The sequence below is a fragment of the Cydia splendana genome, chromosome 3 (genome assembly GCF_910591565.1).
Source record: "Cydia splendana chromosome 3, ilCydSple1.2, whole genome shotgun sequence".
NCBI classification, from domain to species: Eukaryota; Metazoa; Arthropoda; class Insecta; order Lepidoptera; family Tortricidae; genus Cydia; species Cydia splendana.
The window spans coordinates 4,038,146-4,065,866 of NC_085962.1; the positions used below are offsets into that span (position 1 = coordinate 4,038,146).

At 38.2% G+C, this 27,721-nt stretch overlaps 4 protein-coding genes across 6 annotated transcripts; 2 read left to right on the top strand and 2 right to left on the bottom strand.

Moving 5' to 3' along the window:
* The first annotated feature begins 360 nt into the window (after positions 1-360).
* Positions 361-5,308, top strand: LOC134806424 (acyl-CoA Delta-9 desaturase-like). Its single transcript, XM_063779698.1, has 4 exons — positions 361-596; positions 1,382-1,512; positions 2,385-2,590; positions 4,801-5,308. The coding sequence occupies exons 1-4, from the start codon at positions 374-376 to the stop codon at positions 5,306-5,308; spliced, it is 1,068 nt and encodes a 355-aa protein (XP_063635768.1). The 5' UTR covers positions 361-373.
* Positions 5,309-16,168: 10,860 nt separating this feature from the next.
* LOC134806247 (probable DNA-directed RNA polymerases I and III subunit RPAC2) lies at positions 16,169-17,349 on the top strand. Of its 2 annotated transcripts, XM_063779477.1 has the most exons (3): positions 16,169-16,259; positions 16,572-16,672; positions 17,162-17,349. In XM_063779477.1, the coding sequence occupies exons 1-3, from the start codon at positions 16,245-16,247 to the stop codon at positions 17,346-17,348; spliced, it is 303 nt and encodes a 100-aa protein (XP_063635547.1). In that variant the 5' UTR covers positions 16,169-16,244; the 3' UTR covers position 17,349. The 2 variants fall into 2 exon arrangements, with proteins under 2 accessions (XP_063635547.1, XP_063635546.1); XM_063779476.1 differs by lacking the exon at positions 16,169-16,259 and having other exon boundaries at positions 16,551-16,672.
* A 2,485-nt stretch (positions 17,350-19,834) lies between these two features.
* Positions 19,835-21,435, bottom strand: LOC134806358 (small ribosomal subunit protein uS5). 2 transcript variants are annotated; one of them, XM_063779572.1, is made up of 3 exons: positions 21,287-21,435; positions 20,455-20,974; positions 19,835-20,212 (listed from the first exon to the last, which is right to left on the bottom strand). In XM_063779572.1, the coding sequence occupies exons 2-3, from the start codon at positions 20,971-20,973 to the stop codon at positions 19,946-19,948; spliced, it is 786 nt and encodes a 261-aa protein (XP_063635642.1). In that variant the 5' UTR covers position 20,974; positions 21,287-21,435; the 3' UTR covers positions 19,835-19,945. The 2 variants fall into 2 exon arrangements, with proteins under 2 accessions (XP_063635642.1, XP_063635643.1); XM_063779573.1 differs by having other exon boundaries at positions 21,283-21,374.
* An 800-nt stretch (positions 21,436-22,235) lies between these two features.
* LOC134806357 (N(4)-(Beta-N-acetylglucosaminyl)-L-asparaginase-like) lies at positions 22,236-27,683 on the bottom strand. Its single transcript, XM_063779571.1, has 6 exons — positions 27,486-27,683; positions 27,259-27,412; positions 26,726-26,954; positions 25,707-25,894; positions 23,176-23,283; positions 22,236-22,495 (listed from the first exon to the last, which is right to left on the bottom strand). Exons 1-6 carry the CDS (start codon positions 27,595-27,597, stop codon positions 22,270-22,272), a joined length of 1,017 nt encoding a protein of 338 aa, XP_063635641.1. The 5' UTR covers positions 27,598-27,683; the 3' UTR covers positions 22,236-22,269.
* Between the last annotated feature and the right edge of the window lie 38 nt (positions 27,684-27,721).

Consider the following 27,721-nt stretch of genomic DNA (forward strand, 5'->3'; position numbering starts at 1 on the left):
GTCAGTCCGTCCCTCCGTCTGTCTGTCTGTCTGTCACCAGGCTGTAACTCGAGAACCGTGATAGCTAGACAGTTGACATTTTCACTGATGATGTATTTCTGTTGCCGCTATAACAACAGATACTTAAAACAAAATAAAATAAATATTTAAGTGGGGCTCCCATACAACAAAAGTGATTGTTTTGTCGTATTTTGCGTAATTGTACGGAACCCTTCGTGCGCGAGTCCTACTCCCACATGGCCTGTTTTTAAAAAAATCAGGTGATTTGGGTATTGCTGTAAGAATTTTACATAGCTCAATATCTGCCGAAGACCATCAAATTACTTATAACGTTTCTTTTTTGTCAAAGATAATTAACTGACGACCTGAAAGAATGGCTCCTCAAGAGTCTGACGCGAATGCTGTGCTGTTCGAGCATGACGTGGAGACGGAGGATGTGGCCCTGATGAAGACACCGGTCCAGCAAGCCGGAGACAGCAAGTGGGAGACCCATTACGAGTGGCATATCATCTTCCTCATTCCGCTGATCTATACAGCCGGGGTGTATGGAGGTTACCTGTTCCTGGTGTCGGCGACATGGCAAACGAAGATATTTAGTAAGATATTAATCTCCGTCTTAGCTAACTGTGGATCTATTACTAACGGCACAGAATAAATAATAGTACTAGGTACAGAAGACTCACTCTCTAACAAAACGCGTCTGTTACGATTAGGACGGATATGGCCGCTAGGTGGCGACAGCGCCACGCGCGGCTTATGGCTAGCCACCAAAATTGGTGTGGAACGGATGTACTTGTAGCTACCTGTTTCAAAGATAACATTCTATCATATTTTAATTTTAGTAGGTACAGAATACATATACTTTTTTTTGACAGATATTATTTACGTATAAAGCTATAGTTCGTTTTTTTTGCATTAAAAAAAGACTACGCGATCTTATCGTGTCTTTTAATTGAAAAACGCTTTCTAAAAATCAGTAACTATTACATAACAAAGCAATAGTTGATCGACCTATGTATTTAATTTCCCTACTTAGCCTATTTGAGTGTCCCACTGCTGCGCAAAGGCCTCTCCCCTTAATTTCCACGACTCCCGATTTAGTGCTTCCTCCGGCCAGTTGTTCAGGAAGCTGTCCAGGTCATCCGGCACCGTTTGGGCCTGCCGCGTCTACGTCCCTCTACCGGAATCCACTGGTGGCTAAGCTAGCCCACCTCTCCGGATGCATGCGGTAGACGTGACCGGCCCAGTCCCATTTGAGCCTAGCGGTTTTCTCGCCTACGTCAGCAATGCGGGTTTTAGAGCGCAGCGTGGTGTTATACGATCAGTTAGTTTAACACCTAGAATGTGCATGTATTTAATTTACTCGTATTTAATTCCACAGCCATCTTCTTGTATGTGACGTCGGCCCTGAGCGTCACAGTGGGGTCCCACAGGCTCTGGAGCCACAAGGCCTTCAAGGCTAAATGGCCTCTTCAACTCATCCTTATGTTCTTCCACACTAGTGCTCTGCAAGTAAGAATTATTAATTAGTTATTTGTTTTACAAGGGGGCAAAGTTGTTGTTTAACCTCTCGTGCTAATATTGATACCCGAGCAAGCAAAAGATTCCAAAATTGAACCACGAGCGTAGCTAGTGGTTCGAAAAATGGAATCGTGAGCATTGCGAAGGTTTCTAGGTACGAGGGTTCAACAAGTTTTGCCACCGAGTGAAATACAAAAATTATCACCCCACCAGAAGGAAAATACTAACTGTAAAATATCAAACAAAATCAAATCTCTTCTCAGAGGAGCTTGGATTTTAGAAGCATATTTTATCTACTTACTCATTTTAGAATGATCCAAAAAAATTACGTCTCGTATTTTATCGCCAAAATTCAGGCTCATAGGCTCATAGGTATCAAAGGCGCTTAATTTTTCCCTGTCTTGCTATAAATACCCAACGTTTGGCTTCCAAGCAACTCTAATCCATAATACCCATAAGGTAAACGTACTGGCTCGACGCGGTCTCAGTACATGTCATTTTGAAACTTAAGTCATTGTCAATAGAGGTGATAGCAAGGTGTTCTCTATTGGGCATTAGCATGTCGAGCAACTAGTACGTTTACCTTACAGATGCGGCTTGTTATATCAGTACACATCGGTAACTCGTAGCATTTAGGTAGCACTTAAAAGATTAGTTTAATTAATTCCTTTTTTAGTGGTTTCTTTTTCTCGACTCGTATAGGAAGAACATTGTCACATCACTAGTCTGTTAGAAACTGTCAAGTGCCACGAGTTGCTATGTGTGCTCATCACTAATCTTTTAAGTGCTACCTAAATGCCACGAGTTACCAATGTGTACAGTGTTATGTTTCCTGACGTTTTGGCTTTTGTTTGTGTTTTTAGTTCTCTGTGATAAACTGGGTGCGCGACCACCGCATGCACCACAAGTACGTGGACACGGACGCGGACCCCCACAACGTCACACGCGGGTTTTTCTTCTCCCACGTCGGTTGGGTGATGATGGGTAAACACCCAGAGTACGAGCGGAAGAGCAAGGGGCTGGACATTAGCGACGTCGAGAATAATCCCATATTGCAGTTTCAGCAAAAGTGAGTTATAAAGAACATGTATCTCTGGATTCAGCAATTATTTTCTAACAAGATGTATTTTTCCGCAAAAAAAAATACAGGACTCTTTTGTGAAGAATTTAATAAGCTTTAATGTTGCCTTACACCAAATTTTCATAGAGAACGTAGATTTAGAGTAAAACGCAAATGTGACGTTCCACAGCAAAAGGTACCTCATGGCAGCTGGCGCTTACATCGCATAGCGCCGCAATAATATTGGAGCGGCGTTAATAATAGCGTAAGCGCCAACCGCCATAAGGTACCTTTACCCGTGGAACGTCACAAATTTCTCCAGGATGGTACACAATTTCCAAGATGGCTACGATTCCTCGAGGTCCCCAAATGTCAAATAGTGTATGGACATGAAAAAGAGACCTTTAATTAACATACATACCAAATTTCAGGAGTCTTCTAGAGATTTTGAGGTTAGTCCTAACCCGATTGTGCTATAAGGTCTCAGTTCTAACCTAACCTACTTGACCGGTATTAGTGCTTTCAAGCTAAATTTGCAGTAACTACCTACCTGAACTACGTAACCTAGTAGAGTCTGTGCGGAAAGAGTAGAGTCGTGAAATGTACTGACATTAGTCAATAGTAGACTGTGCAACGAGGGGGGTAAGTGAAATGTTGCAAACGAGGGTGTTTACAATATCCTTACCCCCGGAGTGACACACAATGTTTTTCACCACACTTGCGAAAAAAACTAAATTTTACGGTGACATTTCAAACATTCGTCCGCCAAAGCGAAAGATTCTATTATAAATTCACGAGCGTAGCGAATTAATCAATGATTAATTGATTACCAATTGCACATTCATTAATAACCAAACAAGCAGTTATAACAACGGATGTTGCCTGTATGCAGTGATTACCAAGAGTGTATCATTGCTGAGTAGTAGAACTGTTTAAGTGCTTGTCTAATTTATTTTAAAACTGGAATACATTGTGCACAACAAACCCTTACTCGTTGACGTATATCTAAGGACGGGCCTTACGGGCACTAAAATGGTACTAGTTCAGCGGTGTTATTCACGAATGGGGTTGGCAACTGTCAAAGGTTTGCCTAGATGGCGCCATCATAGCTTGCCCCTTTTTCTATGAGATTTGGCTTAAAGAGCTGGCATCCAGGGTATTAAAAAAACAAAAATTTGACACAATTCTAGGGATTGACGGGGCAAGCTATGATGGCGCCATCTGCTAAAAACTTCCACCGGCCAACCCCATTCGAGGCAATCGTGCAGTCTAACGCGATTAGTTGCGACTTCGTGATGCGAACTCATCAACCAATCGCGTTGTAACGGTGGCACACCGCTGTACTGGCCCCATTCATGCCCCATTAGAATAGAATAGAATAAATGTTTATTGTATAACTGTGTACGTACAAAGGTGGTAATTTACAAAAGTAATAAGTATCAACAGTTGCCTGCTAGGGCGTACAATTATGGTTGGCAACCTACCTATCTTAAAACTAAGCTTATAATACTAATATTGTTATCTGTTAACTTGCAAAAAATTCGTTGACATCATAAAATACTTTATCTATTAGCCAGTTCTTGATTCTTATAGCCCGTAAGGCCAGTCCTTGAGATATACGTCAATGCCCTTATTACTCCTCTCTTGCGCAGGAAGTATGTGTACGGGTTGCTTTGGGATCTATGGAATTCCAAATTTATCTTAGTAACTATACAGGGTGTCCCTAGCCATTGGACAAAGCCGAAATGTACAAATGCATTAGGGTATTTAAAACTAGTATACAAAGTATCATAACAATCGGTGTAGCGGTTACGAAGAAATTAACAAATTACGATTTTTTTACTTTGGAGCAACCTGTATGTGTTAGTAGCTCCTGTGGTAATAAATAGTATGAAACCTTCTTTGACCGTTTTGTTTATCTTTTTTATTTAGGACATTAATAAGATTCTGACTTTTGACAAATGTCATCATTGCCGCACATTTTCAAACAAATTGTCAAAAACACTGCCTATGATTAATACAGTAAGTTTCTTTTTGTATTCGATTATTGGAAATAACTTTGAAAATTTATTGTGTCCTAATAAAAAAAAAATTAACGTTAGTGCATTTCTGAGAAGTAACCCTTCGTGGGATTTCAGGATTTGTCTAATGGCTAAGGTCACCCTGTATACTACTTCTTTGAACTCTGTGGTTTCAATTAAGTCTCCTAATTGTTCCAGGTATTACCTAATCCTGGCCACGATTATTTGCTTCATCCTCCCCACCGTTATCCCGGTCTACTTCTGGAACGAGACCTGGATAAACGCCATATTAGTGCCCGGGATGTTCCACCGCTTCTGCGTATACAACGCCATTGGATTAGTCAACTCTGCTCTCCACACATGGGGGTACAAGCCCTACGACAAGGACATGGCGGCTACAGAACTTAGAATGGTCAATTATGTATTACTAGGAGAATACGCTCATAACTACCATCACGCTTTTCCTTGGGACTATAGGACTTCAGAACTCAGCACTTTCACGTCGTTTAGTTTGACTACGGCGGTTATAGATTTCTTTGCGAAGATCGGCTGGGCTTATGACTTAAAGACCATCTCTGATGACGTCGTTCGGAAGCGTGTTATGCGTACTGGAGATGGCTCGCACCAAATTTGGGGGTGGGGCGACAAGGACCAAACTAAAGAAGAGGTGAATGCAACTGTAAGAATACACCCTAAGCATGATTAATACCCGCTGTGGCCTGTAACACGAGCAAATAATTAAAACATAGATTGTACTCCTCAAACGGTGACACTTTTGTTCAACAACTTTTAAAAATTATAAAGTATTTAGATTAGACTTCCTATTTTTCATACAAAATAAAATATTATCTTCATTTGTGATTGACGTTGCTTGTCATACCTTAAACCTTCCTTAAACAGTGCTGAAACATAACAAATTTAGCAATTTTGATTAAACTTTAAAGTATATTAAAAATCAAACCACAAGTTATTATTAAAAATTGCTGAACAAATGTTGGTCAGTATGAGGAGTACAGCCTACAGTTAAGTTTTTTGCTCGTATTACAGACCACACCCGGTATATGAGATGACTCTTAACTAGTTTATGATTTAGTAAATATATGTAAAATACGCGAAAAAAATGTACATACATATATAAATAAATTTAAAAAAAGCACTTTTTTACCTTTGAAATTGATTTCTGAAATATAAACTTTATCATTATCAAGTACCTAGTGATAGGTATCTTTTCTTTCCTCATTTAATTTTAATATTATATTTTTATTTATTTATTTGTGTTATAATGTCCTATAATATTTATATTTATTTCAAAATGGTGTGTCCATGATTTTTGTATGGGAGCAAACTTTTTCTGCTACGTTACCGTGCAAAATGTAACTTTTATCTGATCAAGTTGTTAGTTTTAATGTGTTAATTAAATACTTATGGATCTAATAATGCCCGTGAAAACAAACAAGTACTTAAATAAATCAACATGGTTTTTAAAAACGATTTTTCTTTGCTAGGGAGTCTAGGGACACGAAATCAGTTTTCTAAAAGTTGATTCACCCATAAATAGTATTATACTATAATAGTATAAACACAGTATAAATATAGAGTACCTACTATCTTAGTTTAAAAAATAATGATATGTCGATAAGTAAAGTGCCTCAAAGTGATAAATAATAGTTGGTTTTTGACTAATTCGTTTGTTCGTTCGTATAATTAAATCAAATTACAATGAATAAGATCAATAAGATAAAAGCTATGGTCGGACTTTCATACATTATAGATTATCGATTTTTTTGTGGTAAGCACCCCTAAAAATGGTGTATATTATTTTGCCCAAGTCTCAGCTTCTTATGTTTGATAGTTTCCGACTTACGTCATTTTAAGATTTATTAAAAAATATTATTATCTCACAAACTACCCACACAATTTTTCTGAAATTATTTTATAGTTTAATAAAAAATTAAATTAATTTATTCTTACGTGTGTCATTTACATAATCTCGAGCGAGACCATGGGGTCCCGGACATTTGGTAGGCGTGTTGGTAGCCGATGCCAACACGTAGAGGCCCCTTGTAAATCTAGACACGCGGTAGCGTGTCCAGCCAAGTTCAAAGAAAAAGGAACTGGCGACGCAGCAACCGTGTGTAATATTACACGAACCATTTCGAGCTACTTTTGACCCCTTCACAACTTGAAACCTACTTAACCTACACTAATGAAATTTGGCACATGTATTCAAGCCCCTTAGCTTGTCCAAAATACAAAATTTCATAAAAATAGCTCATACAGTTATTGATAAATCAACGTGTAAAAACCGGCATTTTTGTGACTGACTGACATATAGATCACAAACCTAACCCACTTCCAGATGACCTAGAAACTTGAAATTTGGCATCAAGGTAGACTATTAGGTGTATATAGAGGGAAAAATCTGAAAACTGGAAATTATTGATATTTCGATGGAAAAAAAATTATTAATACTTATAGACCAAAATCCTAACCCACTTCTAGATTACTTAGAAACTTGATATTTGGCATGAAGGTAGAATATTAGGTGTATATAAAGGGAAAAATCTGAAAACAGGAAATTATTGATATTTCGATGGAAAAAAAATAATTAATACTTATAGACCAAAAACCTAACCCACTTCTAGATGACTTAGAAACTTGATATTTGGCATCAAGGTAGACTGTTAGGTGTATGTGAAGGAAAAAATCTGAAAACTGGAAATTATTGATATTTCGATGGAAAAAATAATAATTAATACTTATAGACCAAAAACCTAACCCACTTCTAGATGACTTAGAAACTTGATATTTGGCATCAAGGTAGACTATTAGGTGTATATAAAGGGAAAAATCTGAAAACTCGAAATTATTGATATTTCGATAGAAAAAAAAATTAATACTTATAGACCAAAAACCTAACCCACTTCTAAATGACTTAGAAACTTGATATTTAGCATCAAGGTAGACTATTAGGTGTATATAAAGGGAAAAATCTGAAAACTCGAAATTATTGACATTTCGATAGAAAAAAAAATTAATACTTATAGACCAAAAACCTAACCCACTTCTAGATGACTTAGAAACTTGATATTTGGCATCAAGGTAGATTATTAGGCGCATACAAAAGAAAAAATCTGAAAACTGAAACTTTTTGACAACTGACCGCGCGTTAGCGAGGGTCTCCTTTTCAGCTTAGGCAAACTGCTTTCATGATGAATAGAATACTTACTATAGTAATTTCTGTACAAAAAGTAATGATATCCCAACAAAAACATAAATGTGAAATGAGAGCCAAGTTCAATATTAAGAATATGTGTTGTTGTTGACTCGCTGACAAAAGAATTGAGATCTATATGGGTGCCAAGTTCTGTGCTGTGTAGAAAATCCTGAAATTATAAAGGATTTGTCTTGGCTAGTTTTTACCAACAAACCAAATTTTAGAAAAGTAACGTACCTAGTCAAATATAATAAATAACCTATACGAAAAAACTAGCCAAATCCTTTATAATTTCAGGATTTTCTACACAGCACAGAACTTGGCACCCATAGAGATCTCAATTCTTTTGTCAGCGAGTCAACAACAACACATATTCTTAATATTGAACTTGGCTCTCATTTCACATTTATGTTTTTGTTGGGATAGACAATTTACTCTAAATGTGATGTTAGACTAACCGACAATTATCCCTGTATGCGCTATTATAGTGCACCCAAGGACAAGCCCCGGTTAGTGTAGCACTTGCAAGAAAAAGGGACAAAAAGAACTGGGCTATTGGGTTGAGATACTAATGGACTGGTAACTGGGACTATGGAAGAGACTATGGCACCTGCCTTGATTATATGTTATAAAAACACGAAAAATGGGCAGGTGCATGGTGACTCGCCAACTCACAATATTATATGGGTCCCCGAAAACGACCGCTCGCACAGAGCTACAAGGGGACAACATCGCGTGAGCGGCTCAGGGCGTGGAGAGGTGTGCATCGCTTTCTATTTCTATTCTACCCAGTGGCTGCATAAAAACAGCCACTGTGCTAACTCGCGTGTTAGGCATATTTCACTTGAGCATATAGCTCTGACAACCCTCTCTGGACGGCCGGTTAAGGCAAGCCAGAGGTGAGAGTCCTGCGGGCCCTGCTCAGTGATCACTCCAGCCGGCCGATGAAGGCAAGCCGGAGAGATGGGCCTGACCGACTCTCGGGGGTATGGGACCCAAGGGACGTCACTTCCCAGCTTTCAGCTCGCCACAAGCTGCCCTGGTGGCTTATTTTACCTATTTATTATTAATTATTTATTAGGTATATTTGATTAATGATGAGGGAATGTACAGTACAGGGTGGCCAAATAACAGATATACACTTTAGTTTTTGTAATTTTATTCTGGCCAGGCAGAGTGATGGCAGGTGGGCCAAAATGTTAACGGAATGGTGGCCGCTTACGGACGAAAGGAGTGCCTGGCGTCCGTTGGCTCGTTGCGTTGGAAGAATGCGGGTCACTTCTGGATGAGATTGGCTCGGGACCGGGATAAGTGGCGTACTCGCAGAGAGGCCTATGCTCAGCAGTGGGCGATAAAAGGCTGATATGATGAATTTTATTCTATGAAATATAAAAATTATTGAGTATTTCTTGTTAAATATAGTATTTAGGGCCGGCAATTAAATATGGAAAATAATGTCAGTCAAATGTCCACCTCTAGCAGCATGGCAGATGTGAACCCTTTCCATCGCGTTTCTCATCACATTGCCACACATTTCCTGCGTTATCTCAATGACTGCGTCTCGAATATTTCGTTTTAATTCAGGTTATTCACACCCTTCAGGTAAAAACGGAAAACTTCTTCATGGACGGGAGATAGAGGGTTACCCCATATAATTACCTAGCTTCCTTAATCGTATCGGGACTCATTTAAGGTAGTGATAGCATTAGGGAAGCGCCACTCCGCTAGAAAGTGTAACGGTGCGTGTAACGAAACGTTACACTACCACCTTTCCTATTGCTACTGGCATATCCAAATTCTAAATTCCCTTTTTAAATTCAAATCCTTCTTCAAATTCCATTCCATGATTTTTATTTTCAGTTCGATCCAAAACTTTGATCGATAAACATATTTTTATTTTAACGGACTGTACTTCCTACATAGTTTTCTAAGTTTTATTTTATTATAATTGTGATCTAAATAGTTAATACAATATGAAAAGTGCAGTGAATAGTGTGCACGATCACCTAATACCCAAGCGCAACTCCAGATAAACCCACATTTTAAAGGCACATTAATTGTAAGTTTTTAGTAATAACTATCTAAGTAATTTACGAAAGTGTTTTATACATATGTGTAACTGTATCGCAGGGCTAACCCTTGACCTGTATTGTTACAGGTGCCTTTTTATTTAAATAATTAAATACCATCGTCGTCCTGGATCCTGCCTTTTCATTCGCATAATCCCGTGAGGCTCCATCATCTGCCCCCTCACAGAAGTGCCTCTTGTTTCTCACACCAAATGTCATGATGGCGCCGCCCCGCAAAATACCTAATTCAGTAATTCCCTTGCATTCCTCGGCAAATAGCAGTCGTTTTAAGTCGGCGTTTTCAGCAGAAGGAAAATTTTGCGACGCTTTTACGCGATAGCCTGCTAATCCCGCAGGCTATCGCGAAAAAGCGTCGCAAAATTTTCCTTTGAGCAGAGACTGGTAAAAATAAGATTGGGTATCTCCACAAGGTTGGGCAGTATTTCAATTACATGTATTGTATTTTCAAATACCATTCTCACATGTATTTAGTATTTTGTATGTCAAATACTTTAAGCTTTAAAATACTTTTCTACAAAATAATCTTTGCATGACCGGCAACATCTAGGACGCAATTATGACTAATAGCTCCTCTACACGATGGGCCAGCGCCGGCCACTCCGAGGTACGCAGCCATGCGGTAGAATGAGATAGCAATATCACTTGCTCCCTCTAACGCATAAATGTGTCCCTTGGAGTGACCGGCGCTGGCCCATCGTGTAGAGGAGCCATAGGATGTAGTGCATAATTGTATACCATCGTATTTTCTCGGAAACGTTCATATTTGTCATGCTATGCCGGGCGGTCGCTCACGTTTGCCTGCAGCCGCCCCGCCAGTCGCCTTTATTAGCTTAGAGCCTTAGACCAATGTCGTGGCCAGGCCTAATAAGAGCGTTGGCCTGTCACGACATGGGGCACACGGCGGCGGCAAAATGTATTTAAAGAATCATGAAAAATAAGTTTTTTACTCTTTTAATTCAAGACTATACTGCGGTTGACAGTTTTTGTAGGTAATTTACATGTCTTTGCTTTCAACTTCAACGTTTCAAAGCGACGCGTCATTAGGTAAGGTAGGTACATTACGCAATAGGCATGCACAGATGTGACGTTAAATAGCTTTTTCTACTCGTCGACTGTAATTCTTGAATTAAGATTTCTTATATCAAACTGCAATTGGGTATTTTTAATGTAGCCCATACATTAAAAACCCAACTCAACTATAATATTCATTTCGATACAGTTTAGTCAACTATAATGAAATTGACCAATCACAGCTCGCCGCGATCAAGAGGACGAAACAAAACCATAGCTCAAAATAATTATTTATTTTCAGTTGTATAGTAGAAACAATTGCTCCATAAGTCAAAAACGCGCATGTGACACCCTTAATATAGCAACATCCATAGACTACGAAAACCACTTAGCGTTGCTTGTTAGCCTCCATAGGCTACGGTCGCCGAAATCGAGAAAACAACTGTCTAAAAATTGAATTTACTGCGGAGCAAGTACCAGGGCCTCATGAGTTACGAGAAGGTGTCGTTGACCAGCCCGCTGGGGCGCTTACCAGTATGAAGGTATCGCGGCTGCTGGAGTATCTTAGCTTTTGGTTTGGTTTGTTTGTATGATTCTACTAGTTTAAAGTATTATTTTTGTTGACGCGTAGAAAAAGTATTGTATACAATAGTGATATAATCAAGCTTTTCAATCTCGTACCTTACTTAGACAACTCAGCAAGCTTCTTTGTCTAAACACGGTACTCGACTGAAAAACTCTCTATTATATCACGATTGTATAAAATACTATTTAGACGGCAGAAATATACCTATCTGACGAGCTGCTCTTGTAAATATTCACTATGCTTACCGGAAGCAGGCGCGTGTAGCGTCAGTGGCGTAGCGTTAACTAATCTAGCCGTCGTGGGCGAAGTCGCATCTGAGAGGCCCTTTTCTTTTTATGTGCCCCACCGAAGGGGCCTCGGGCGAAGCCTTGGGCAATGGCCCACTTCGGCCACGCCTAGCTACGCCACTGAGCCCAATTTTATGGTATTAGAGAAAAAAACTTATAGAGTTAGACCAAGATAAGTCTACAACGATTTTGATAGCATGCGCAGTGCAAGTGTTACTTATACGTCGTAATTTCACAGAAGTTTGAAGTTTATAATAACATTTGCACTGCGTGTGCTATCAAAATCGTTGCAGACTGTTTCTTGGTCTAACTCTAATCGACTTCACAAAACAGTACGTCTACCATCAGTTTTGACATTGACATATACGCTCACGTCTACGTAACTTACTTTCTATGCATCTCGCTCGTACTCGCATATTAGTGCAAGCGAGATGTACAGAAAGTAAGTTACGTAGACGTGAGCGTTATGTCAATGTCAAAACTGGTGGTAGACGTACTGGTTGCCATCATTTGGGTTCTTTTAAAAACAAAACTTTCGTGAGACACAGTATATTAAATACTCGTATATTAAAACGGGTCACTGACGTATTTTCAAGTTGAAGATTACTCGACATGTTTCGCTCAATAACGAGTAGCTTCATCGGGCGTCAGTCTGCGTAGATCCGCCAACGCGTGCTCCTGTTGAAGCTCCTCTCTCCTCTAAAAGTTTAAGTACCTACTAAAAAAATCCCAGCTGGATGTATGGACTTTTTTTACTGTTATTGCTTATTGTTATTTTGAAAACCGGCACTTTTTATGGTTTTGGAGGTCAGAGACCCTACCGCGAAATTTCGTTATCTGCCTGTAACGTTCTTGCATATTCGAGCGATAAAGCGGCAGATAACGAAATTTCGATGTTAGGTTTTAGCGGTAGCCCCACAGAGATTTACTAATAGGGTATTATACTGCATTTAAAATAAATTATTTTACTCCATGCGTGAAATAAAGCACCAGATAATTATTAGAAAAACACATATAGAAGTTATTTTTAAACACAAGTTCTATTTAATAAATCGGATTTCCTAATTTCATATTAGGAAATCGTTTTGACAGTTCTAAAAAGTAACTATTTGACTAGTAGGAAAATATCCTATTGTCTGGTTGTCTGACTAGTCTTGAGTAACAAGCGTTAGGAATGCGAAGCCTGTTGGTGCTCTACTAATACTGAAAACCGGGGTTGGTCTGTGTCTGCTAAGTGCTAAGCGCTAATTAGCGCGAGTTGTTAAGTGGAACTGTTTCATTCGTTTTATATTTTATTCACATGTGAGGCAAAGTAATCAAATGCAAATTTTGAATTGTTTTCTTATGTTTGCTGGTAGAATTGACTTTTAAATGGTGATTTTGGATGATAAATATTTAATAACATTAATTTGGATTTGATTTGGTTTGATTTTATTTGATATTTTACATTTAATATTTGCTTCGGGTTGGTGTGGTGAAAAATTTTGTGTTTCACTCGGGGGCAAATTTTGTTTAACCCTCGTGCTTTGAAACCTTGGCAACGTTCAATATTCAATTTTCGACTCGCTACGCTCGTGGTTCAATTTTGGAATCTTTCGCTTGCTCGGGTATCAATATTAGCACGAGCGGTTAAACTACAACTTTGCCCCCGAGTGAAACAAATAACTATTAGGTACTAACTTATATTAAAAATGTTCCTTTACCAGTCCGCCATTTCTAGATAAGTACCTACATTATTTTTATGTTTCGTGCAATAAAGTTTAAATAAATAAATCCAGAGGAACTGATAATTAGGTACTGTATGTATAGAGGTAGGTACAGGCGTTATTTCTGACTTTAAAAATATAAATATACATAATTGAAATAAAATTAGTGTCGAGTGAGGTTTCTGTGTAAAGTTGGCAATGCTGTTGAGATGTGGCCTAAATAGAAATAGTTGTTGAACCAGTACAAGTAGTACAACTTTAGGTACATGGGTGCCAACTTCTTATCGTTCTCGCCATTCTAGATGCTAAGCATCTCAGAAAGTTTAATTCCAATTTATAGTTACATAGAACTAGGATTAATCAATATGTTTTGCTCTAACGCAAACAAATTAAATACCTAATAAACTATTTTTAAAGTTTACACTCTTGTCCAAAAATAGGAAAAGCAGTAAAAATAAAAACTCATAAAAAGTAGTTACCTATACGTGAATGAATTATGAAAATGTGACCAATATTTCATATGGAAATTTTCACCGTGCCCTTAATTTATACCCAGTCAAAGAATACTTTATACTTATAGGAAACGAAAATATTAATAAATACCCATCCTTTGTTCACCTTTCATGTCAAAAGTAAATTAACCACCTCGTAGACGTTTCAAGGATCACAATAAATTATTATAAGTACATGAAGGAGCAATATTTTGCGTAAATTGCTTGCAGATTACTCGGGCCACGCATTATGGTTGTCTGCGTTCTGCGTTACATTGCTATGGCCCTTGGCCAACCCTTGGCTTAATTTATGCGGAGGATGATTACCGGAAATGTGAGAGGAATGTCGCATTCCTGCATAAGGGTTCCTAACTTCCCACAGTTTGAGCAGCGCTCGAATGTTCGGCCAACCAGTATAGCTGAACCGTATTACCGTACAGTTCACCGACCGAACTGTACAGTTCTGATGAAGTGGATGAACATGAACACACAGTTTTGGGTATGTCCACAGGAAAGACCTGAACATGCTTTTGAGTTTGACCCAGATGACAAAATTCATACAAGAATATAACGTTTCTCAATTCAACTCTATGCTTTATGAATAACTCCTAAAGAGACAAAGGCGAACTCTGCATACCTCCCGTTTTACAAAACGCTTTACTTAGCCCTTAAGCTCATTGCCATTATAACTTGAACTACGGGTGTGTAACTACTACGCAAATTTGAGGATGGTACTATAACTGGTTTACGAAATACTTCGCGATAGATGGCCATTGTGAATAAGAGCTATCCTCATTAAAGCTAAGAATGGTGCCCTGCGGTTGACACCTCGGTTACGTAAACCTTATAAATCTTGCGTGAACTGTACTTATTAAAAGTCGTAAGATTGATGCCCTGATGCCCGGGAATGTTAACAGAGAGTCTGAAGGATCACACTATCAAGATTTGTCCTCGAGAGATTAAAGATCCTGGACTCGTACAGATTTTGTTCAGTTTACGAATATGACGTTATATGGCGCTATCCCATGTAGTAAATATCCTGAATCGGGATATCAAGATTTTTATTGGAATAATTACCCCAGCCTAAGTTTATGTGTGTTACTTACGAAACTGTACGCTAGATGGCGCTATTCCACTTAGTAAAAACCCTGAATCGCGCTATTAAAGGCGTATCCAGATTAGTCAATTTTTCGCCAATCTGATTGAATTGCCCGATCGAATCAGGAGGTGCGGATGCAAATACGAATTTGGCTCGCCGAATTCAACCGCCGATAATGACCGATATTACCGATAAAATGAGGTGCGGACGCAAGAATACCAATTTATGAGGTCAGTATTTTCGTTCTGGGGCATTTTTCAATTTAGAGGGCTCTAAATGCTCTAATATCACCATAAATCTAAAATTGGAGACTGACGCCAATTTCATTTCTGATCAAATCGACCAATTTGATCAGTCTCGTCTGGATACCACTTAAGATTTTTCTTGATAATTGATATTTTCTTGGTACACACTCGAACTGAATTTGTTTAGTTTAGGCATCGCGCGCTATTATATGACTCTGTTCTGTGTAGTAAAAAATCTTGAATCGCTATTAACATTTTTGTTTCCACTCACATGATTGATATTTTTCAGTGACCTCTATTATTATGATAAAATAAGGGTGACAGCTGGCAACTACAGTTGCCAAAAGCATGTGAGTGGTAATGATAATGACCCCGGTTTTAGCAATGTTTGTCAAGTTTACACAACATGTACTTAGACTTCCTCTACCTTCCATAATGTTGACGCTAAATCGGCTAAATGCACCAGTTACTTTCATGTGCTTATACATTGTATTATAAAATAATATAGGTACTGAAACACGCCCCACTTGTAAGTAGAAAAAGGCGCGAATTTAAATTTTTCTATGGGAGTTCAACACTTTGCGCCTACATTATTTTAAATTTGCCGCCCTTTTCTACTGTCAAAGTCGCTGTGCCAGAGTATAGTACATACCTTTGATACAATAATTTTATATCCTTGTTTAGTTTTTACATAATTTTTAATTTGCGCGGGCCATAAATCGTTGAATTTTTATTTTATAATATTAGTCCACTCTGTATTGTAGAAAAATACTTCTGTGTTATGTCCTCATGACGGAAATTCCGCCGCTGTTTAGTTGTCATTCTTGTCAATGTCAAAACAACGTGGGATATATTTATATTCACTTCTAATTTCAGTTATTATTCCAAAATTAATCAAAACAAACCAGCAATGAAAATATCAGAGGTAAGTATTACATGTTAATGTCAGAAATTTCGATTAATATTAACGAGACTAAATTTCATTCTTTAGTCAACACCCGACAATCCATCGTAGCTATTTGTAAAGTCCAACTATCAATTTACTAAAAGCAACTACAGACAACATCATGCTCTACGAGCACACTTTGACATTAGCGAAATCATCGTAAAGTTGATGGATGGAAGAAAAAGTCAATACCAGAGTCCACACAAAACGAGCGTACGCGCGAGGCAATTTCCTCGCGCACAAAACGGCTGAGGCACGTCTACACTAATAATGGGTTTCACTTTGTTTCAGCTGCCTGGTGATGATGAGTCCACACTCACTTGCCGCACCTATGTCTTTGCAGATGAAAGCCACACATTAGGGAATGCTTTGAAATGCATTATAAGCAGATAGTAAGTATGTTTATTATATCTCTTATAGAGAAACCTGTACATAATTTAACACCATAATTCTGCCCTCCTAAGCTGAATAGCGCTATCTAAACACAAATGTTTTTGAGAAATGGATTTCTCAGTAATAGAAACTAAAGTACCTATAAGTTAGCAATTAATTTTCTTTTGAGATAGCGCTCTTTGGCTTAGCAGGGCAGAATTGTTTTCACAAATAATAAGATTCTGATTCTGAATCTTAAAATTTTGTCAGAAATAAAACAAGTAAACCAGATTGTATTGCATGCAATTAATTTAAAATATCCTGATGTTTTAAGCCCTTACCAGCAGTATGGTCAATGGGGTGGGGGTTGGGATGTATTTTAAATTCATTATAAATCCTAAGTGGGGCAGATGCCCCTGTTTTAGCCACCTTAGCACTCTTTTTGGCCAGTTGTGAAGCGTTTAAAATGGAATTTAATAAATTGTAATTAAATAATTTGCTTATTTCAGTGAAGATGTCCAATTCTGTGGCTACACGGTGCCGCACCCCGCAGAAGCCAAAATGCACTTCAGGATACAGGCACACGAGACACCGGCCCTAGAAATACTGAAAAGAGGACTCAAGGACCTTGAAAAAGTCTGTGATCATACCATCAACTTGTTTGAAAGTGAAGTAAAAGAATATTGTAAAACTTAAAGCTGTTGTTTCCTGTTATTAACCTTATAAACTGAAATAGATGTCATAATACTAAAGAGTATACCAATCCCAGCAGTGGCCGGAATCGGACTTGCATGATCAGTCTATGCGGCTAACATCCTGACCACTAGGCCACCCAGTCACCGTAATCTTATTATTTACCTAACATTTCATAAGTGTGTGGTGCTCGTAGTCTGGTTAGTCCGATGAGTAGGTAAAATGGCACCTCTAGTATGAACCCAGTTATGAAATGGATATGGAATAGAAAGGAAAGGCAGCGCCATCCACCCACCTACCTACCGGTGTTCTCATTTGTTTTTATACGAATCATTCTCATTTGTCCCCCTGCCTCGTAGCGGTCACGTAGAGCAAGACAAATGGGACCATATCCTCATTTTTTGGCTAATACTCTTGAAAGTCTGTAACTAAGCTGGAACCTAACTGAACCCTCCTTAGATCATCACTGATCTGAGCAACAGGGTCATTATCTGTTGCTTCGATCGCTTCATGAACTGAAAAGAAATTAGGGGTTCACCTTTCTCGTGATTGAAACTTTTTCCCCATATTCTGTCCCTGCTACACGTGCAAAGAAAATGGGAATAATCAGTGAAAACCGGCCTAATAAGCCTGTATCCTTCTTGGCAGAGAATTAATACTTCGAAGTCGTATCAATCAGGCAGGCAGGGTTTCTGGTTTCTCGACCTTTTTAATTTCTCGAGGCACGGGAATTCTCGACCATGATTTCTCGAGTTTCTCGAGTATCTCGAGAAATTATGAAAGTTCCAAAAAAACACCATGTGTTTTTTTTTTTTGGTTTTTTACAAATCAAACTCATATGAATCGTAGTTGAAATCAATAATCAAACATATGGTAAAATTTTAGTCATGTAAACAAACCACAATATATGGTATTTTATCAGGCAACAATATTCAAGCCAATAAATTTAATTCGATGTGACAAAACTTACAGAAGTTTTACTAAGTAATATTAATACTCGTACTTACTGAACGTAAAAATAAAGCTGCTAAAATTGTGATATTTTGCTAATAGGAATATATCGGGATGATTTGATTTATCAATAGTAATTTAGTTTTTTAGCATGAGAAAGAAGATAATATAGATCTTGACGTGTCTTTTTTTTTTAAATCACATTTGAAAAAATAAATCACGGCAAATATAGCTGGTCAAGCAGAACTTGTCAGTAAAAAAAGGCGCGAAATTCAAATTTTCTATAGGACGATATCCCTTCGCGCTTACATTTTTCAAATTTGCCGCCTTTTTCTACTGACAAGATCTACTTGACCAGCTATATGTAACAATTACAATCATATACATTTACATTATTTTGCTTTCATAAGTAATAGTTACTAATTTTTTAAAGTGTTTTTTGAATAAAAATACTTCATGAATGTCATGATAGTTTAAAAGTTTCAAAACATGAAAATTTGTTGAAGCTAGAACGATAGGGGACGGGGAAGGGGATCAATGTAGTTTTTATTTGGTTGGTTAACTACCTAACAAATATTTTAAGTACCTGTAAATGAAAAAAAAAACATTGTTCATATTTATTTAAGGTGTATTCGGGTAATACCGAATGTCGGATAATTCCGAAATTCAGATGAAAATCACCCTTAATTCCATCATAATAAAAGTCTTTTCGGAATTATCCGACAGTTTTCGACGTTCGGAATTACCCGAGTAAACCTTAACTACCTAAAGAAATACATTATAAACACATCATGTATAAACGCGTGTTTTCTTTTTACTTATCACGAGAGATTTATTACGTCATGCTCCGTAATTTTCTTTAATTAAATTTTGGGGTTGCTGGGGAGATGCTCTACGGCAAGTCCGAATTGAGTTTATTGTTCTCTCGATCTATTGAGGTACAATTTGTTTGAAGTATGTACTAATTCAGTACATATTGTGTACATCAGCATTACCTTTCAATAAATCACGAAACAGACTGGGATTGCCACGGAGCATGAAGTGACTTATTTCTCGAGTTCTCGAGGCATTGAGTATTTTTTTCCCGTCTCGACTTAGGACAAATACACCCGCCATTCTGACTGTCAGAATGGCGGGTGTAATGTTTTTTGGTAATAACTTTTAATACCGTGAGGTACTAATTTTTTTAAAGGAGGTACCAAATAGTACAAATTAGGTACTAAAATATGGTATGCTTTTTGTTTATTTTTATTTAGGTACACCCGCGATCCTGACTCTCACAAATTTCTCGAGCAGAAACCCTAGGGCAGGCAGTATATAGAGGTATTCAGAATTAGTTGGCGGCCGCCTCAAGTGTGAATCCATTTATATTTAAAATCATATTTTAACCGATTTTGATAGACCACGCAGTGCATGTGTTATTTTAAACGTCAAACTTCTATGAAATTACGACGTAATAACACTTTCACTGCGTGGGCTATCAAAATCGCTGCAGACTTTTCTTGGTCTAACCTAGTCTAGAAAATAAATGGGTCACAACTTTTTGAACATTTAATTCTTAATACTATTTTTACTATCACATTCATAGTATAAAAATAAAACAAAATAATAATTCTGAATGTTTTTATTCTATTCCATCCTTGAATAGTTTATGCTTTGAATTCAGAGTAGGGTGACTTGGTCAAAGGAATGTCCCTCCACAAGTCAGGGGTGAGGTACGCATAGGTCTTGGCAATGGCAGCATAGGTGGCCTTGGCAAAGTTGCCAAGAGTGCCAGTGGAGCCACGGGCCGACGTGTAGCAGTCCTGGACACCAGCCATCTGGAGAAGCTTCTTTGGGACTGGGGCAGACACAATGCCAGTACCACGGGGAGCGGGGATCAGCCTAACGGTGACTGAACCACACTTTCCGGTGACCTGGAATGATAGAAAATGTTATTAGAGACATGTTTTAAGTAAACTGTGTATGGTTTTGGTAGTTTATTTGATCAGACGCATTAGAACTTCACAGGTTAAACCTCAAGTGGATACCACGAATGAAATGAATTTAGTTCTCATCATTTAGTTTTCTATTTGAATGACAATGACACAAGGTCAGTCAAAAAAACAAACTAATAACCTTAGTAAAGAGAATACATACATATAAAATGTTTATTTACCTTGCAAGGCACGGTGTGGGGCTTTCCAATCTTGTTACCCCAGTACCCTCTGCGAACAGGGAGCACGGACAGCTTAGCCAGGATGATGGCGCCGCGGATGGCGGTCGCGACTTCCTTGCTGCACTTCACGCCCAGCCCGATGTGCCCGTTGTTGTCACCAATGGCCACGAACGCCTTGAAGCGGGTACGCTGACCGGCGCGGGTCTGCTTCTGCACGGGCATGATCTTGAGGACTTCATCGTTCAACGAAGACCCCAGGAAGAAGTCGATGATCTCAAACTCTTTGATGGGCAGAGAGAACAGGTAAATGCTCTCAAGCTTGTCGATTTTGCCCTCGCGGACTAGACGACCGAGCTTGGTGACGGGCACCCACTCTTTCTGGTCTTCCTTTCCGCGTCCGCGACCACGGCCGCGCCCGCGGCCACGACCACGGGGACCCCCGCGGCCCCTATCGCCACCCCGTGAACCAAAACCACCGCGGAATCCGCCACGACCACCGGCTGGAGCAGCGTCCGCCATTCTGAAAATAACATCATCGTGTCAAATAAACTTCAAAAAATTTACATTTTGATATAGTTCAGATAAAAATCAGACGCATTAAAGCTTCACAGGATAAACCTCAAGTGGATACCACGAATGAAATGAAATAAAGTCTCATCATGAAAATGTTACCACGTGGTAACTAGGTTAGATAAATGTAATGTAACGTAAGGCGTAATACACGTAATTTTTCAATTTAAACCACAAATCAATATCACTGACTATTGCTTTCTGAACTGTAAAGAAAATGCAATAAAATCTTATTAATAAATATATAATTATTTGTACTTACGTTGATACGTGAGCGCAAGGAGACGGTCAAATAGAAAATGGCCGATTGAAATAATTGACGGATTGAAGTAAGCGTCAGAAAAAAAAATGTCTATGGTTTGACAAAATCAAATGACATAAAAACGCTGCGTTTTGAACGCTAAGCCCAATGTTGTAATGTTGGTACTATGATAATAATTAGAACTTTTACTTTGTTTGATTAGGGTATTTGCACACGGCGCATGATTAAAGCTGGAACAATAAGACACGGGCTATTTAGCTTGGTAACTGGGGCAAGTATAAGTGCCGCTCAGAGTAAGCAGCAAGGTGGGTCGGACAAATTGGAGCAGTCAAATTTTCGGTTTTTCGTTGTTGGCGGTAGGTCAAAGAGTATACTCTAAATCATAATTAGATTCCAAAAAAAGTAAGACAATGTTGCCACTTTTTACTAGCGCGTCTTTTATTTATGTAAAAATAAGTAAATAAAAGTACTTTTTTAAATCGTAGGAGTAAAATTACCAATAAATAAATTATCTTAGCGTATTTATTTATAAAAAGGAATTTATTATTTTACAAACAAATTATTCCAGTGGCAACATTGTCTTACTTTTTTTGGAATCTAATAATGATGAGTTTAGTATAATATACAGGACAGGTAAGCCCTCGTATCCGTGGCACGCCGCACCGTATGCGGCTAGCCGTGGGCGGAATCGCATCTGCGAGGCCCTTTTCTGTCAATGTGTATTCCCAATAAAGAATTGACTCATGTGAGGCACCCGTAAGCCTTGGCTTGGCCTTGGCCCAGAGACCGCTTCGGATCTGCCTAGCTACGCCACGGTGTCCCATCCTTGGCCAGGGCTAATAAAAATAACTCTTTATAATATAATATTTATTTATTTATAACAGTAGCATCAATATATTTCACAACTACGAACAATTAATCCTTGTATGTATCATATGTCCTAGATATTGGGACTATAATTAGGTATAATTTCGGGACTAAGCTTAGGAACATAACACATGTTCAGTTCTACATTGCTCGGCCTTGTGATCGAATACAACAAAAGGGAACTGGTGTATGCCGTGGCAGGCCGCGCCGTACGCCCCGTCCTTGGTCAGGGCCACGACAGCGCCCATGAAGCCCGGGTAGTGGGCCGCGATCCTGGCTACGGCTGTCTCGGCGGCGGCCGTGGGGGCGGCGCCGCGACGCATCTCTTCTACGGCTAGGAAACTGAAATAGAAACTTAGTTTAAAAAGTGCTTACTGCTTAGGTTTTTGCCCTCGCCTGAAATTCTTTATTGACTCAGATTAAGTAATTCCTCAAACACTACCAACTTTGCCATCTGGGTTTAAAATAATTAACTGAACGCCTGAAATTAACTTCTTAGCAAACACGCAAATTATGCATGCCTCATAATGGGCGCTTATTAGTACTTGAATAGTTTAGTGATGACGTAAGTTGATGGTTTCTGAAACAGCTCTGCTGGGACTCATCAGTATAGTAGACGCAAATCAAACTGACGACCGGGGTCGTAAAACTTCTCATTCACACCCGCGTGGTCAAAGGTAGGGTGAAAGAGATAGAGATATGACCCTGTTCGTCAGTTAGGTTTCCGTCAACTATAGTAAAGGAAGGAAGGAAATGTGGTGCAGTTGGCTTACACGGACTCTAGCAGTAGAGAAAAGCGGTCTTCACATTGTATGCGGAATTGCGGATCCGCTCTGGTGTGCAAGCAGGACATTGCTATATACAGAACTGTCTCACTCACACGCCGAAGCGGCGTGTGGGTTCGTATTAGATTAGAAGGAATACTAGGAATCATGACGTGGTCACATATACGAAGTACGATGTTACTCGTGCCATTCGCCTCTATCTAGATACGGGAAGGGATGACTAGGTCAAGCGTTCACCTGGGTAGGAACCGTAGCATGACGTCACCGTCGCCGGTAGCCGCGGCGCCGCCCACAGCGTTGTCCGCGTACGCGCCCGCGCCCGGTATCGGGGAGTCCCCGATCCTCCTGGAATATTCATATTGACGTGACATGATCAATCTAGTCTCCGAAGGACTGCCGAGATCATCAATGTTCGAAGATATCTGCATCTCTATTCGCTCGTATAATACAAGAGTCATAATATTCCATTTCACAGGCTGTCCTGTACAAACGCATTTTATTTCATCTATTAAAACCTTTTTTTCGGCGTTTTTAATGCCAATTAATTATTTTTCTATGCATGTTTTCGACCATTTGTCACATTTGTCACAGAAAAATAAACTTCTGAAGATTTGCAAGTCCCACAAACCTTTAGAAAATTCGCATTTATACAACGGCACAACGGTAGACCATTTAGAGTTTAGATTTTAGCAGTAGGTACTTAAAACAACATACAGTCAAAACCGTTTATAACGACATCGAAGGGACTACTCATATTTGGTCGTAAAAACCGATAGTCGTAACAGCCGATGACGTACTTAATACTTATTATTAAATGTGTGATTAATATACTCATCTATAAAATAAAACTACATTTTATTTATATCACATGAAAATTATAATAAAAAGACATTACGTACATATAATTATCATTTTTCTACATTAACAAAATCTGTTATTTTAGTTTGTTTGAAACACTTCTGTAGTACGTACGCACTTTACTAGTTCACGCTGAATTTTAATTAAAGTATTGTCATAATATGTTTTGGTGCATCTTGTGTTCGGATAAGTAACAAACTGACTGAAAAGAAATGAGAAAGCAGGCTTTGGGTTTCGATTATACTGCATACACGTGTACCTATTTTGTTTCTGAGAAATACAATAGACTCTAAACTCGAGTTGTTTTTGTTTACTTTTGCGATCTTAATGACTTTAGTGTGCCAGATGTGGGAAGGGGATGCTGCCCTCACCTATTCAAATGTTTACAATACGGCTGGTCGTTCTAACAGATATAATTCTCCGAAAATATCAGTTAAATGTAGTCGCTTAAAGAGATATGTTGTAATAAGCGATGTCGCAAAAAGCGGTGTTTTTTATAAGGCGGTCTAATAGAATTCAGCCGGGACCTTTGATTTTGGTCAATATAACCGGTATGTTGTTCTAAACGATGTCGTCGTAAACGGTTTTGACTGTAATTCCATATTCTATCTATCTATCCTAATATAGGAATCAGTAACACATCTATCATACAAATGTTTTTGAACAGAATGGCACACATACAAAATCAAATCTAGTTCATTTCTGACAAATTAACACTTCGAGCAACACCGGCTTCCGACACATCGGAAGGGAGGGGCCCAAGCGATATCTCACCGTACAAATCTTTCTGCCATTTTTCGCGGGGGGAAAGGTGCACACAGTCGCACTTCTCACACACTTACATACAAAATCCAATCTGTAATGACGACACAAATACATAGAAAATGACACACGTCAAAGACAAATCTTGCAAACCTCGATCTCTTTTTGTGTGCGGACGAGTGACAAGTGTCACAACACGCACACTAACACATTTTCGTTGAAGTATGTTATTGTATTCTGAGAGATGAGAAGTCGGATTTGTCGCTCGACCGATCCGCAATTTGTACTGAGCGAGCAAAATCGATAAATCCAACAATTACATGAGACTAAAATATAATAATTGTGTTTGAATGTAATTAAACGTATGATATGTAAAAAAAAATATTACATGTGAAATGTAACACTTTCTTTTTGTAAATTTGATGTCCCCGACGTCTTTTTATAACAAAAAACCGTGCAAACAGGCATTTTTGTGCAGCAGTGTTCACGCGCGCGTCTGGACTCGGTCTAGTGAAAAATCCAAGTGCAACTAGTTTTATTACCCGCGCTAGATTAGATTGACGCGCTAATCTTGTACCTCGGCAGAGGGGAAATAGTGCGAATGCCGCCTCCCTTCCGTGTTGCTCGAAGAATTAACACAATATAAGAATAATTTATTGATAAAACCTTATTGCTAACGGATGACAAAGTGCCAAAAATATGTATACTCCTTAATATATGGGCAATAAGGTCGTGCATACACATGTTTGGCACTTTTTTCGTATCGATATTTTCAGACGTGACTGTGCATAATGTGATTACGTGTGCGCTTTTACATAGAATACACTTAGTGTAGTGTACTAAATGTATTGTAGTTATAAATATGAAATACCTATGAATACATACCTTAGCTTTGCATAATTGGCTGTTGTTCAAAACAATGGAATGTAAGTTATGTAGTTATATTAGATACACATGGAACAATAGTAATCCTGTGACTCATACAGACAAAAACATTTTGTTCATAAATTAATCTATTTTATACAATCTCTCAACCTTAAATATCCATTGTATAGACATTGTGTATTTCTTATCCTATAGGGGTATTCCTCTAGCGTGTGAAATCGGTTTTCAATTAAGTGATTTCTATAACTTTCATTAATAATTACCCAGGCATTTTAAACTTGGCTCCGTTAGTAGAAGTCCCAGCGGCAACATTCCCGTGCCGGTCTACTGCCACCATCCCGATGGTGTCGTGGTTGTATTGGTCCACTTTCTGGTCTCTGGTTGAATGCTGGTGTCTACTTGTTATCTTCGAGTATGGGCCACAGCTTTGTCTTGGGTCTGGTGTGACATGCTAAAAGTACATAAACTTTTTAAATACAATATTATATATAATTTGTCCAGGGACTGTCTCATTTTAAACATAGACAGAGAACAACATACTGTCTTTGTCTTTGTACTAGCAACCAAAAGAAAGGGTTGCATATTTTTTTTGTTCTTATTTACTGACATATTGGGCTGGCAGACTTCATTATATTCATTAAATACAAACATGGAAGCTTGCGCCAAACTATGCATAAGGAAAATAATTAGATAAATATATGTAGGAATGAGGACAGAAGTCCACTTTTATTAATTGAATTATAGATGTAGTGACCTTAGCTCTGCCTCATGGGATTCAATATGTATCCAATTCAATCCGCTCATCCCCTAGACTCTAGAGCAGAGGTCGGCAACCTTTTAGCAGCCAAGGGCCAAATAATAGTTAACAAAGTTGACGCGGCAGCACTTTGTTAATATTTATAACTTTATCAGACATTGTCGTTTGTCAATATTACATTGTTGCCGACCGCTGCCCTATGGAGTGGATTTCCAAGTGCATCTTATAAGTACAAAGAAAAATGTAATAAGTAGGTGTAAGTAGGCTATCTTTTATATCTTGCTATCTAAAAGTGTCAAGAGTTAGAAAATAAAATTATCATTATTATGTTACTTGATACCTTAAAGATTTGACAGAATTACTTCTAAGGACAATTAGATTGAAATTCAAATAAAGAAGTACCTATATTAAACAGAATATAAATTTCTTCACACTAACCTAAGACTTTACCTAGCATTAATTTTGATAATTGATCGTTAGTAATTATGTTTTTTGTAAGAAAGTTAAATAAATATAATAAATTACCATCCAAAAATTTGGTTGACAACTATCTTCATTTCGCCATTTTTTCCACATTTCCTTGGATTTAGGAGTTGTGAGAGACTCCACGGGGAAGCCCATCTGCTCGGCAAACTGTGTGGCTAACTCCCCGACGAGGAAAGAGTGGTAGCTGTGCTCCAGGACATGTCTCGCCACAGATATAGCGCTTTTGACTCTACGCAGAGCACCCACTGCACCAACATTCATTGTCTTGCTATAAAAATATGTGACAGAAATAAATACCTAGTCTGTATATTTGACAAAATATAACTTTAATTATGAACTGAAATAGAAAAATAAAACATATATATAATATATAATATAATTATTTGATTTGTTCCCTAGTTATTCAATCTCCCATTAAGCTTGTATAATAAATTAATAATTCGTATAGGTATATTCATAATCATTAAAAAAATACTTATATAAAAATACAATAATGTAATGAAAAATACATATTAATATAGTGTAAAATTAATCAATAGTAAGAAATAAGGCGTTAAGATAATATATTTTACCCATCCATTATAAGAGCATCCAGGGTAGTCTCACTATCTTCGTCAGGACTGCCCCCGTAGCCCACGGTACCATCACATTGCTGCGCTTCGCAAACCGAAGCCCCCTGCTCCACTGCATCTAATGCTGTACCACCGGTTTTCAACACCTCCCATGCTGAAATCATACATGTATATTTCAGTATTACGAACCGCGATCTTTAATAAACAGCTTTTAATATGTAGAATACCTTTAATAGTGGAGTTTTTAAAGTTCCAAGTCGTAATTACTATAGGGATATTAGGTTCGCATTTGATAAAGTAAATATACGGTATTAATAAGAATATACCAAGTTTAAACATAATTTTATCGTCAACTAATTAAATAAAAGTAAGCTAGCACCTATTGCGATTTCCGAGCTGCAACTTAGTAATAACAATTAACAATTTTTAAATTGCCTTCATGTGCTTCATACTCTTGGAAGAT

Excerpts from the sequence above, each read along its gene's own strand:
- LOC134806424 (XM_063779698.1), top strand. The coding sequence starts at position 374 with ATGGCTCCTCAAGAGTCTGACGCGAATGCTGTGCTGTTCGAGCATGAC. Across the intron at positions 1,513-2,384 it reads TCCACACTAGTGCTCTGCAA|TTCTCTGTGATAAACTGGGT; the intron begins GTAAGAATTATT and ends TTGTGTTTTTAG. Across the intron at positions 2,591-4,800 it reads ATATTGCAGTTTCAGCAAAA|GTATTACCTAATCCTGGCCA; the intron begins GTGAGTTATAAA and ends TAATTGTTCCAG.
- LOC134806247 (XM_063779476.1), top strand. The coding sequence starts at position 16,551 with ATGGGTTTCACTTTGTTTCAGCTGCCTGGTGATGATGAGTCCACACTC. Across the intron at positions 16,673-17,161 it reads AAATGCATTATAAGCAGATA|TGAAGATGTCCAATTCTGTG; the intron begins GTAAGTATGTTT and ends TGCTTATTTCAG.
- LOC134806358 (XM_063779572.1), bottom strand. The coding sequence starts at position 20,973 with ATGGCGGACGCTGCTCCAGCCGGTGGTCGTGGCGGATTCCGCGGTGGT. Across the intron at positions 20,213-20,454 it reads CCCACACCGTGCCTTGCAAG|GTCACCGGAAAGTGTGGTTC; the intron begins GTAAATAAACAT and ends CTATCATTCCAG.
- LOC134806357 (XM_063779571.1), bottom strand. The coding sequence starts at position 27,597 with ATGTTTAAACTTGGTATATTCTTATTAATACCGTATATTTACTTTATC. Across the intron at positions 23,284-25,706 it reads GCCAAGTTTAAAATGCCTGG|GAGGATCGGGGACTCCCCGA; the intron begins GTAATTATTAAT and ends TGAATATTCCAG. Across the intron at positions 22,496-23,175 it reads ATGCTACGGTTCCTACCCAG|TTTCCTAGCCGTAGAAGAGA; the intron begins GTGAACGCTTGA and ends TTTCTATTTCAG.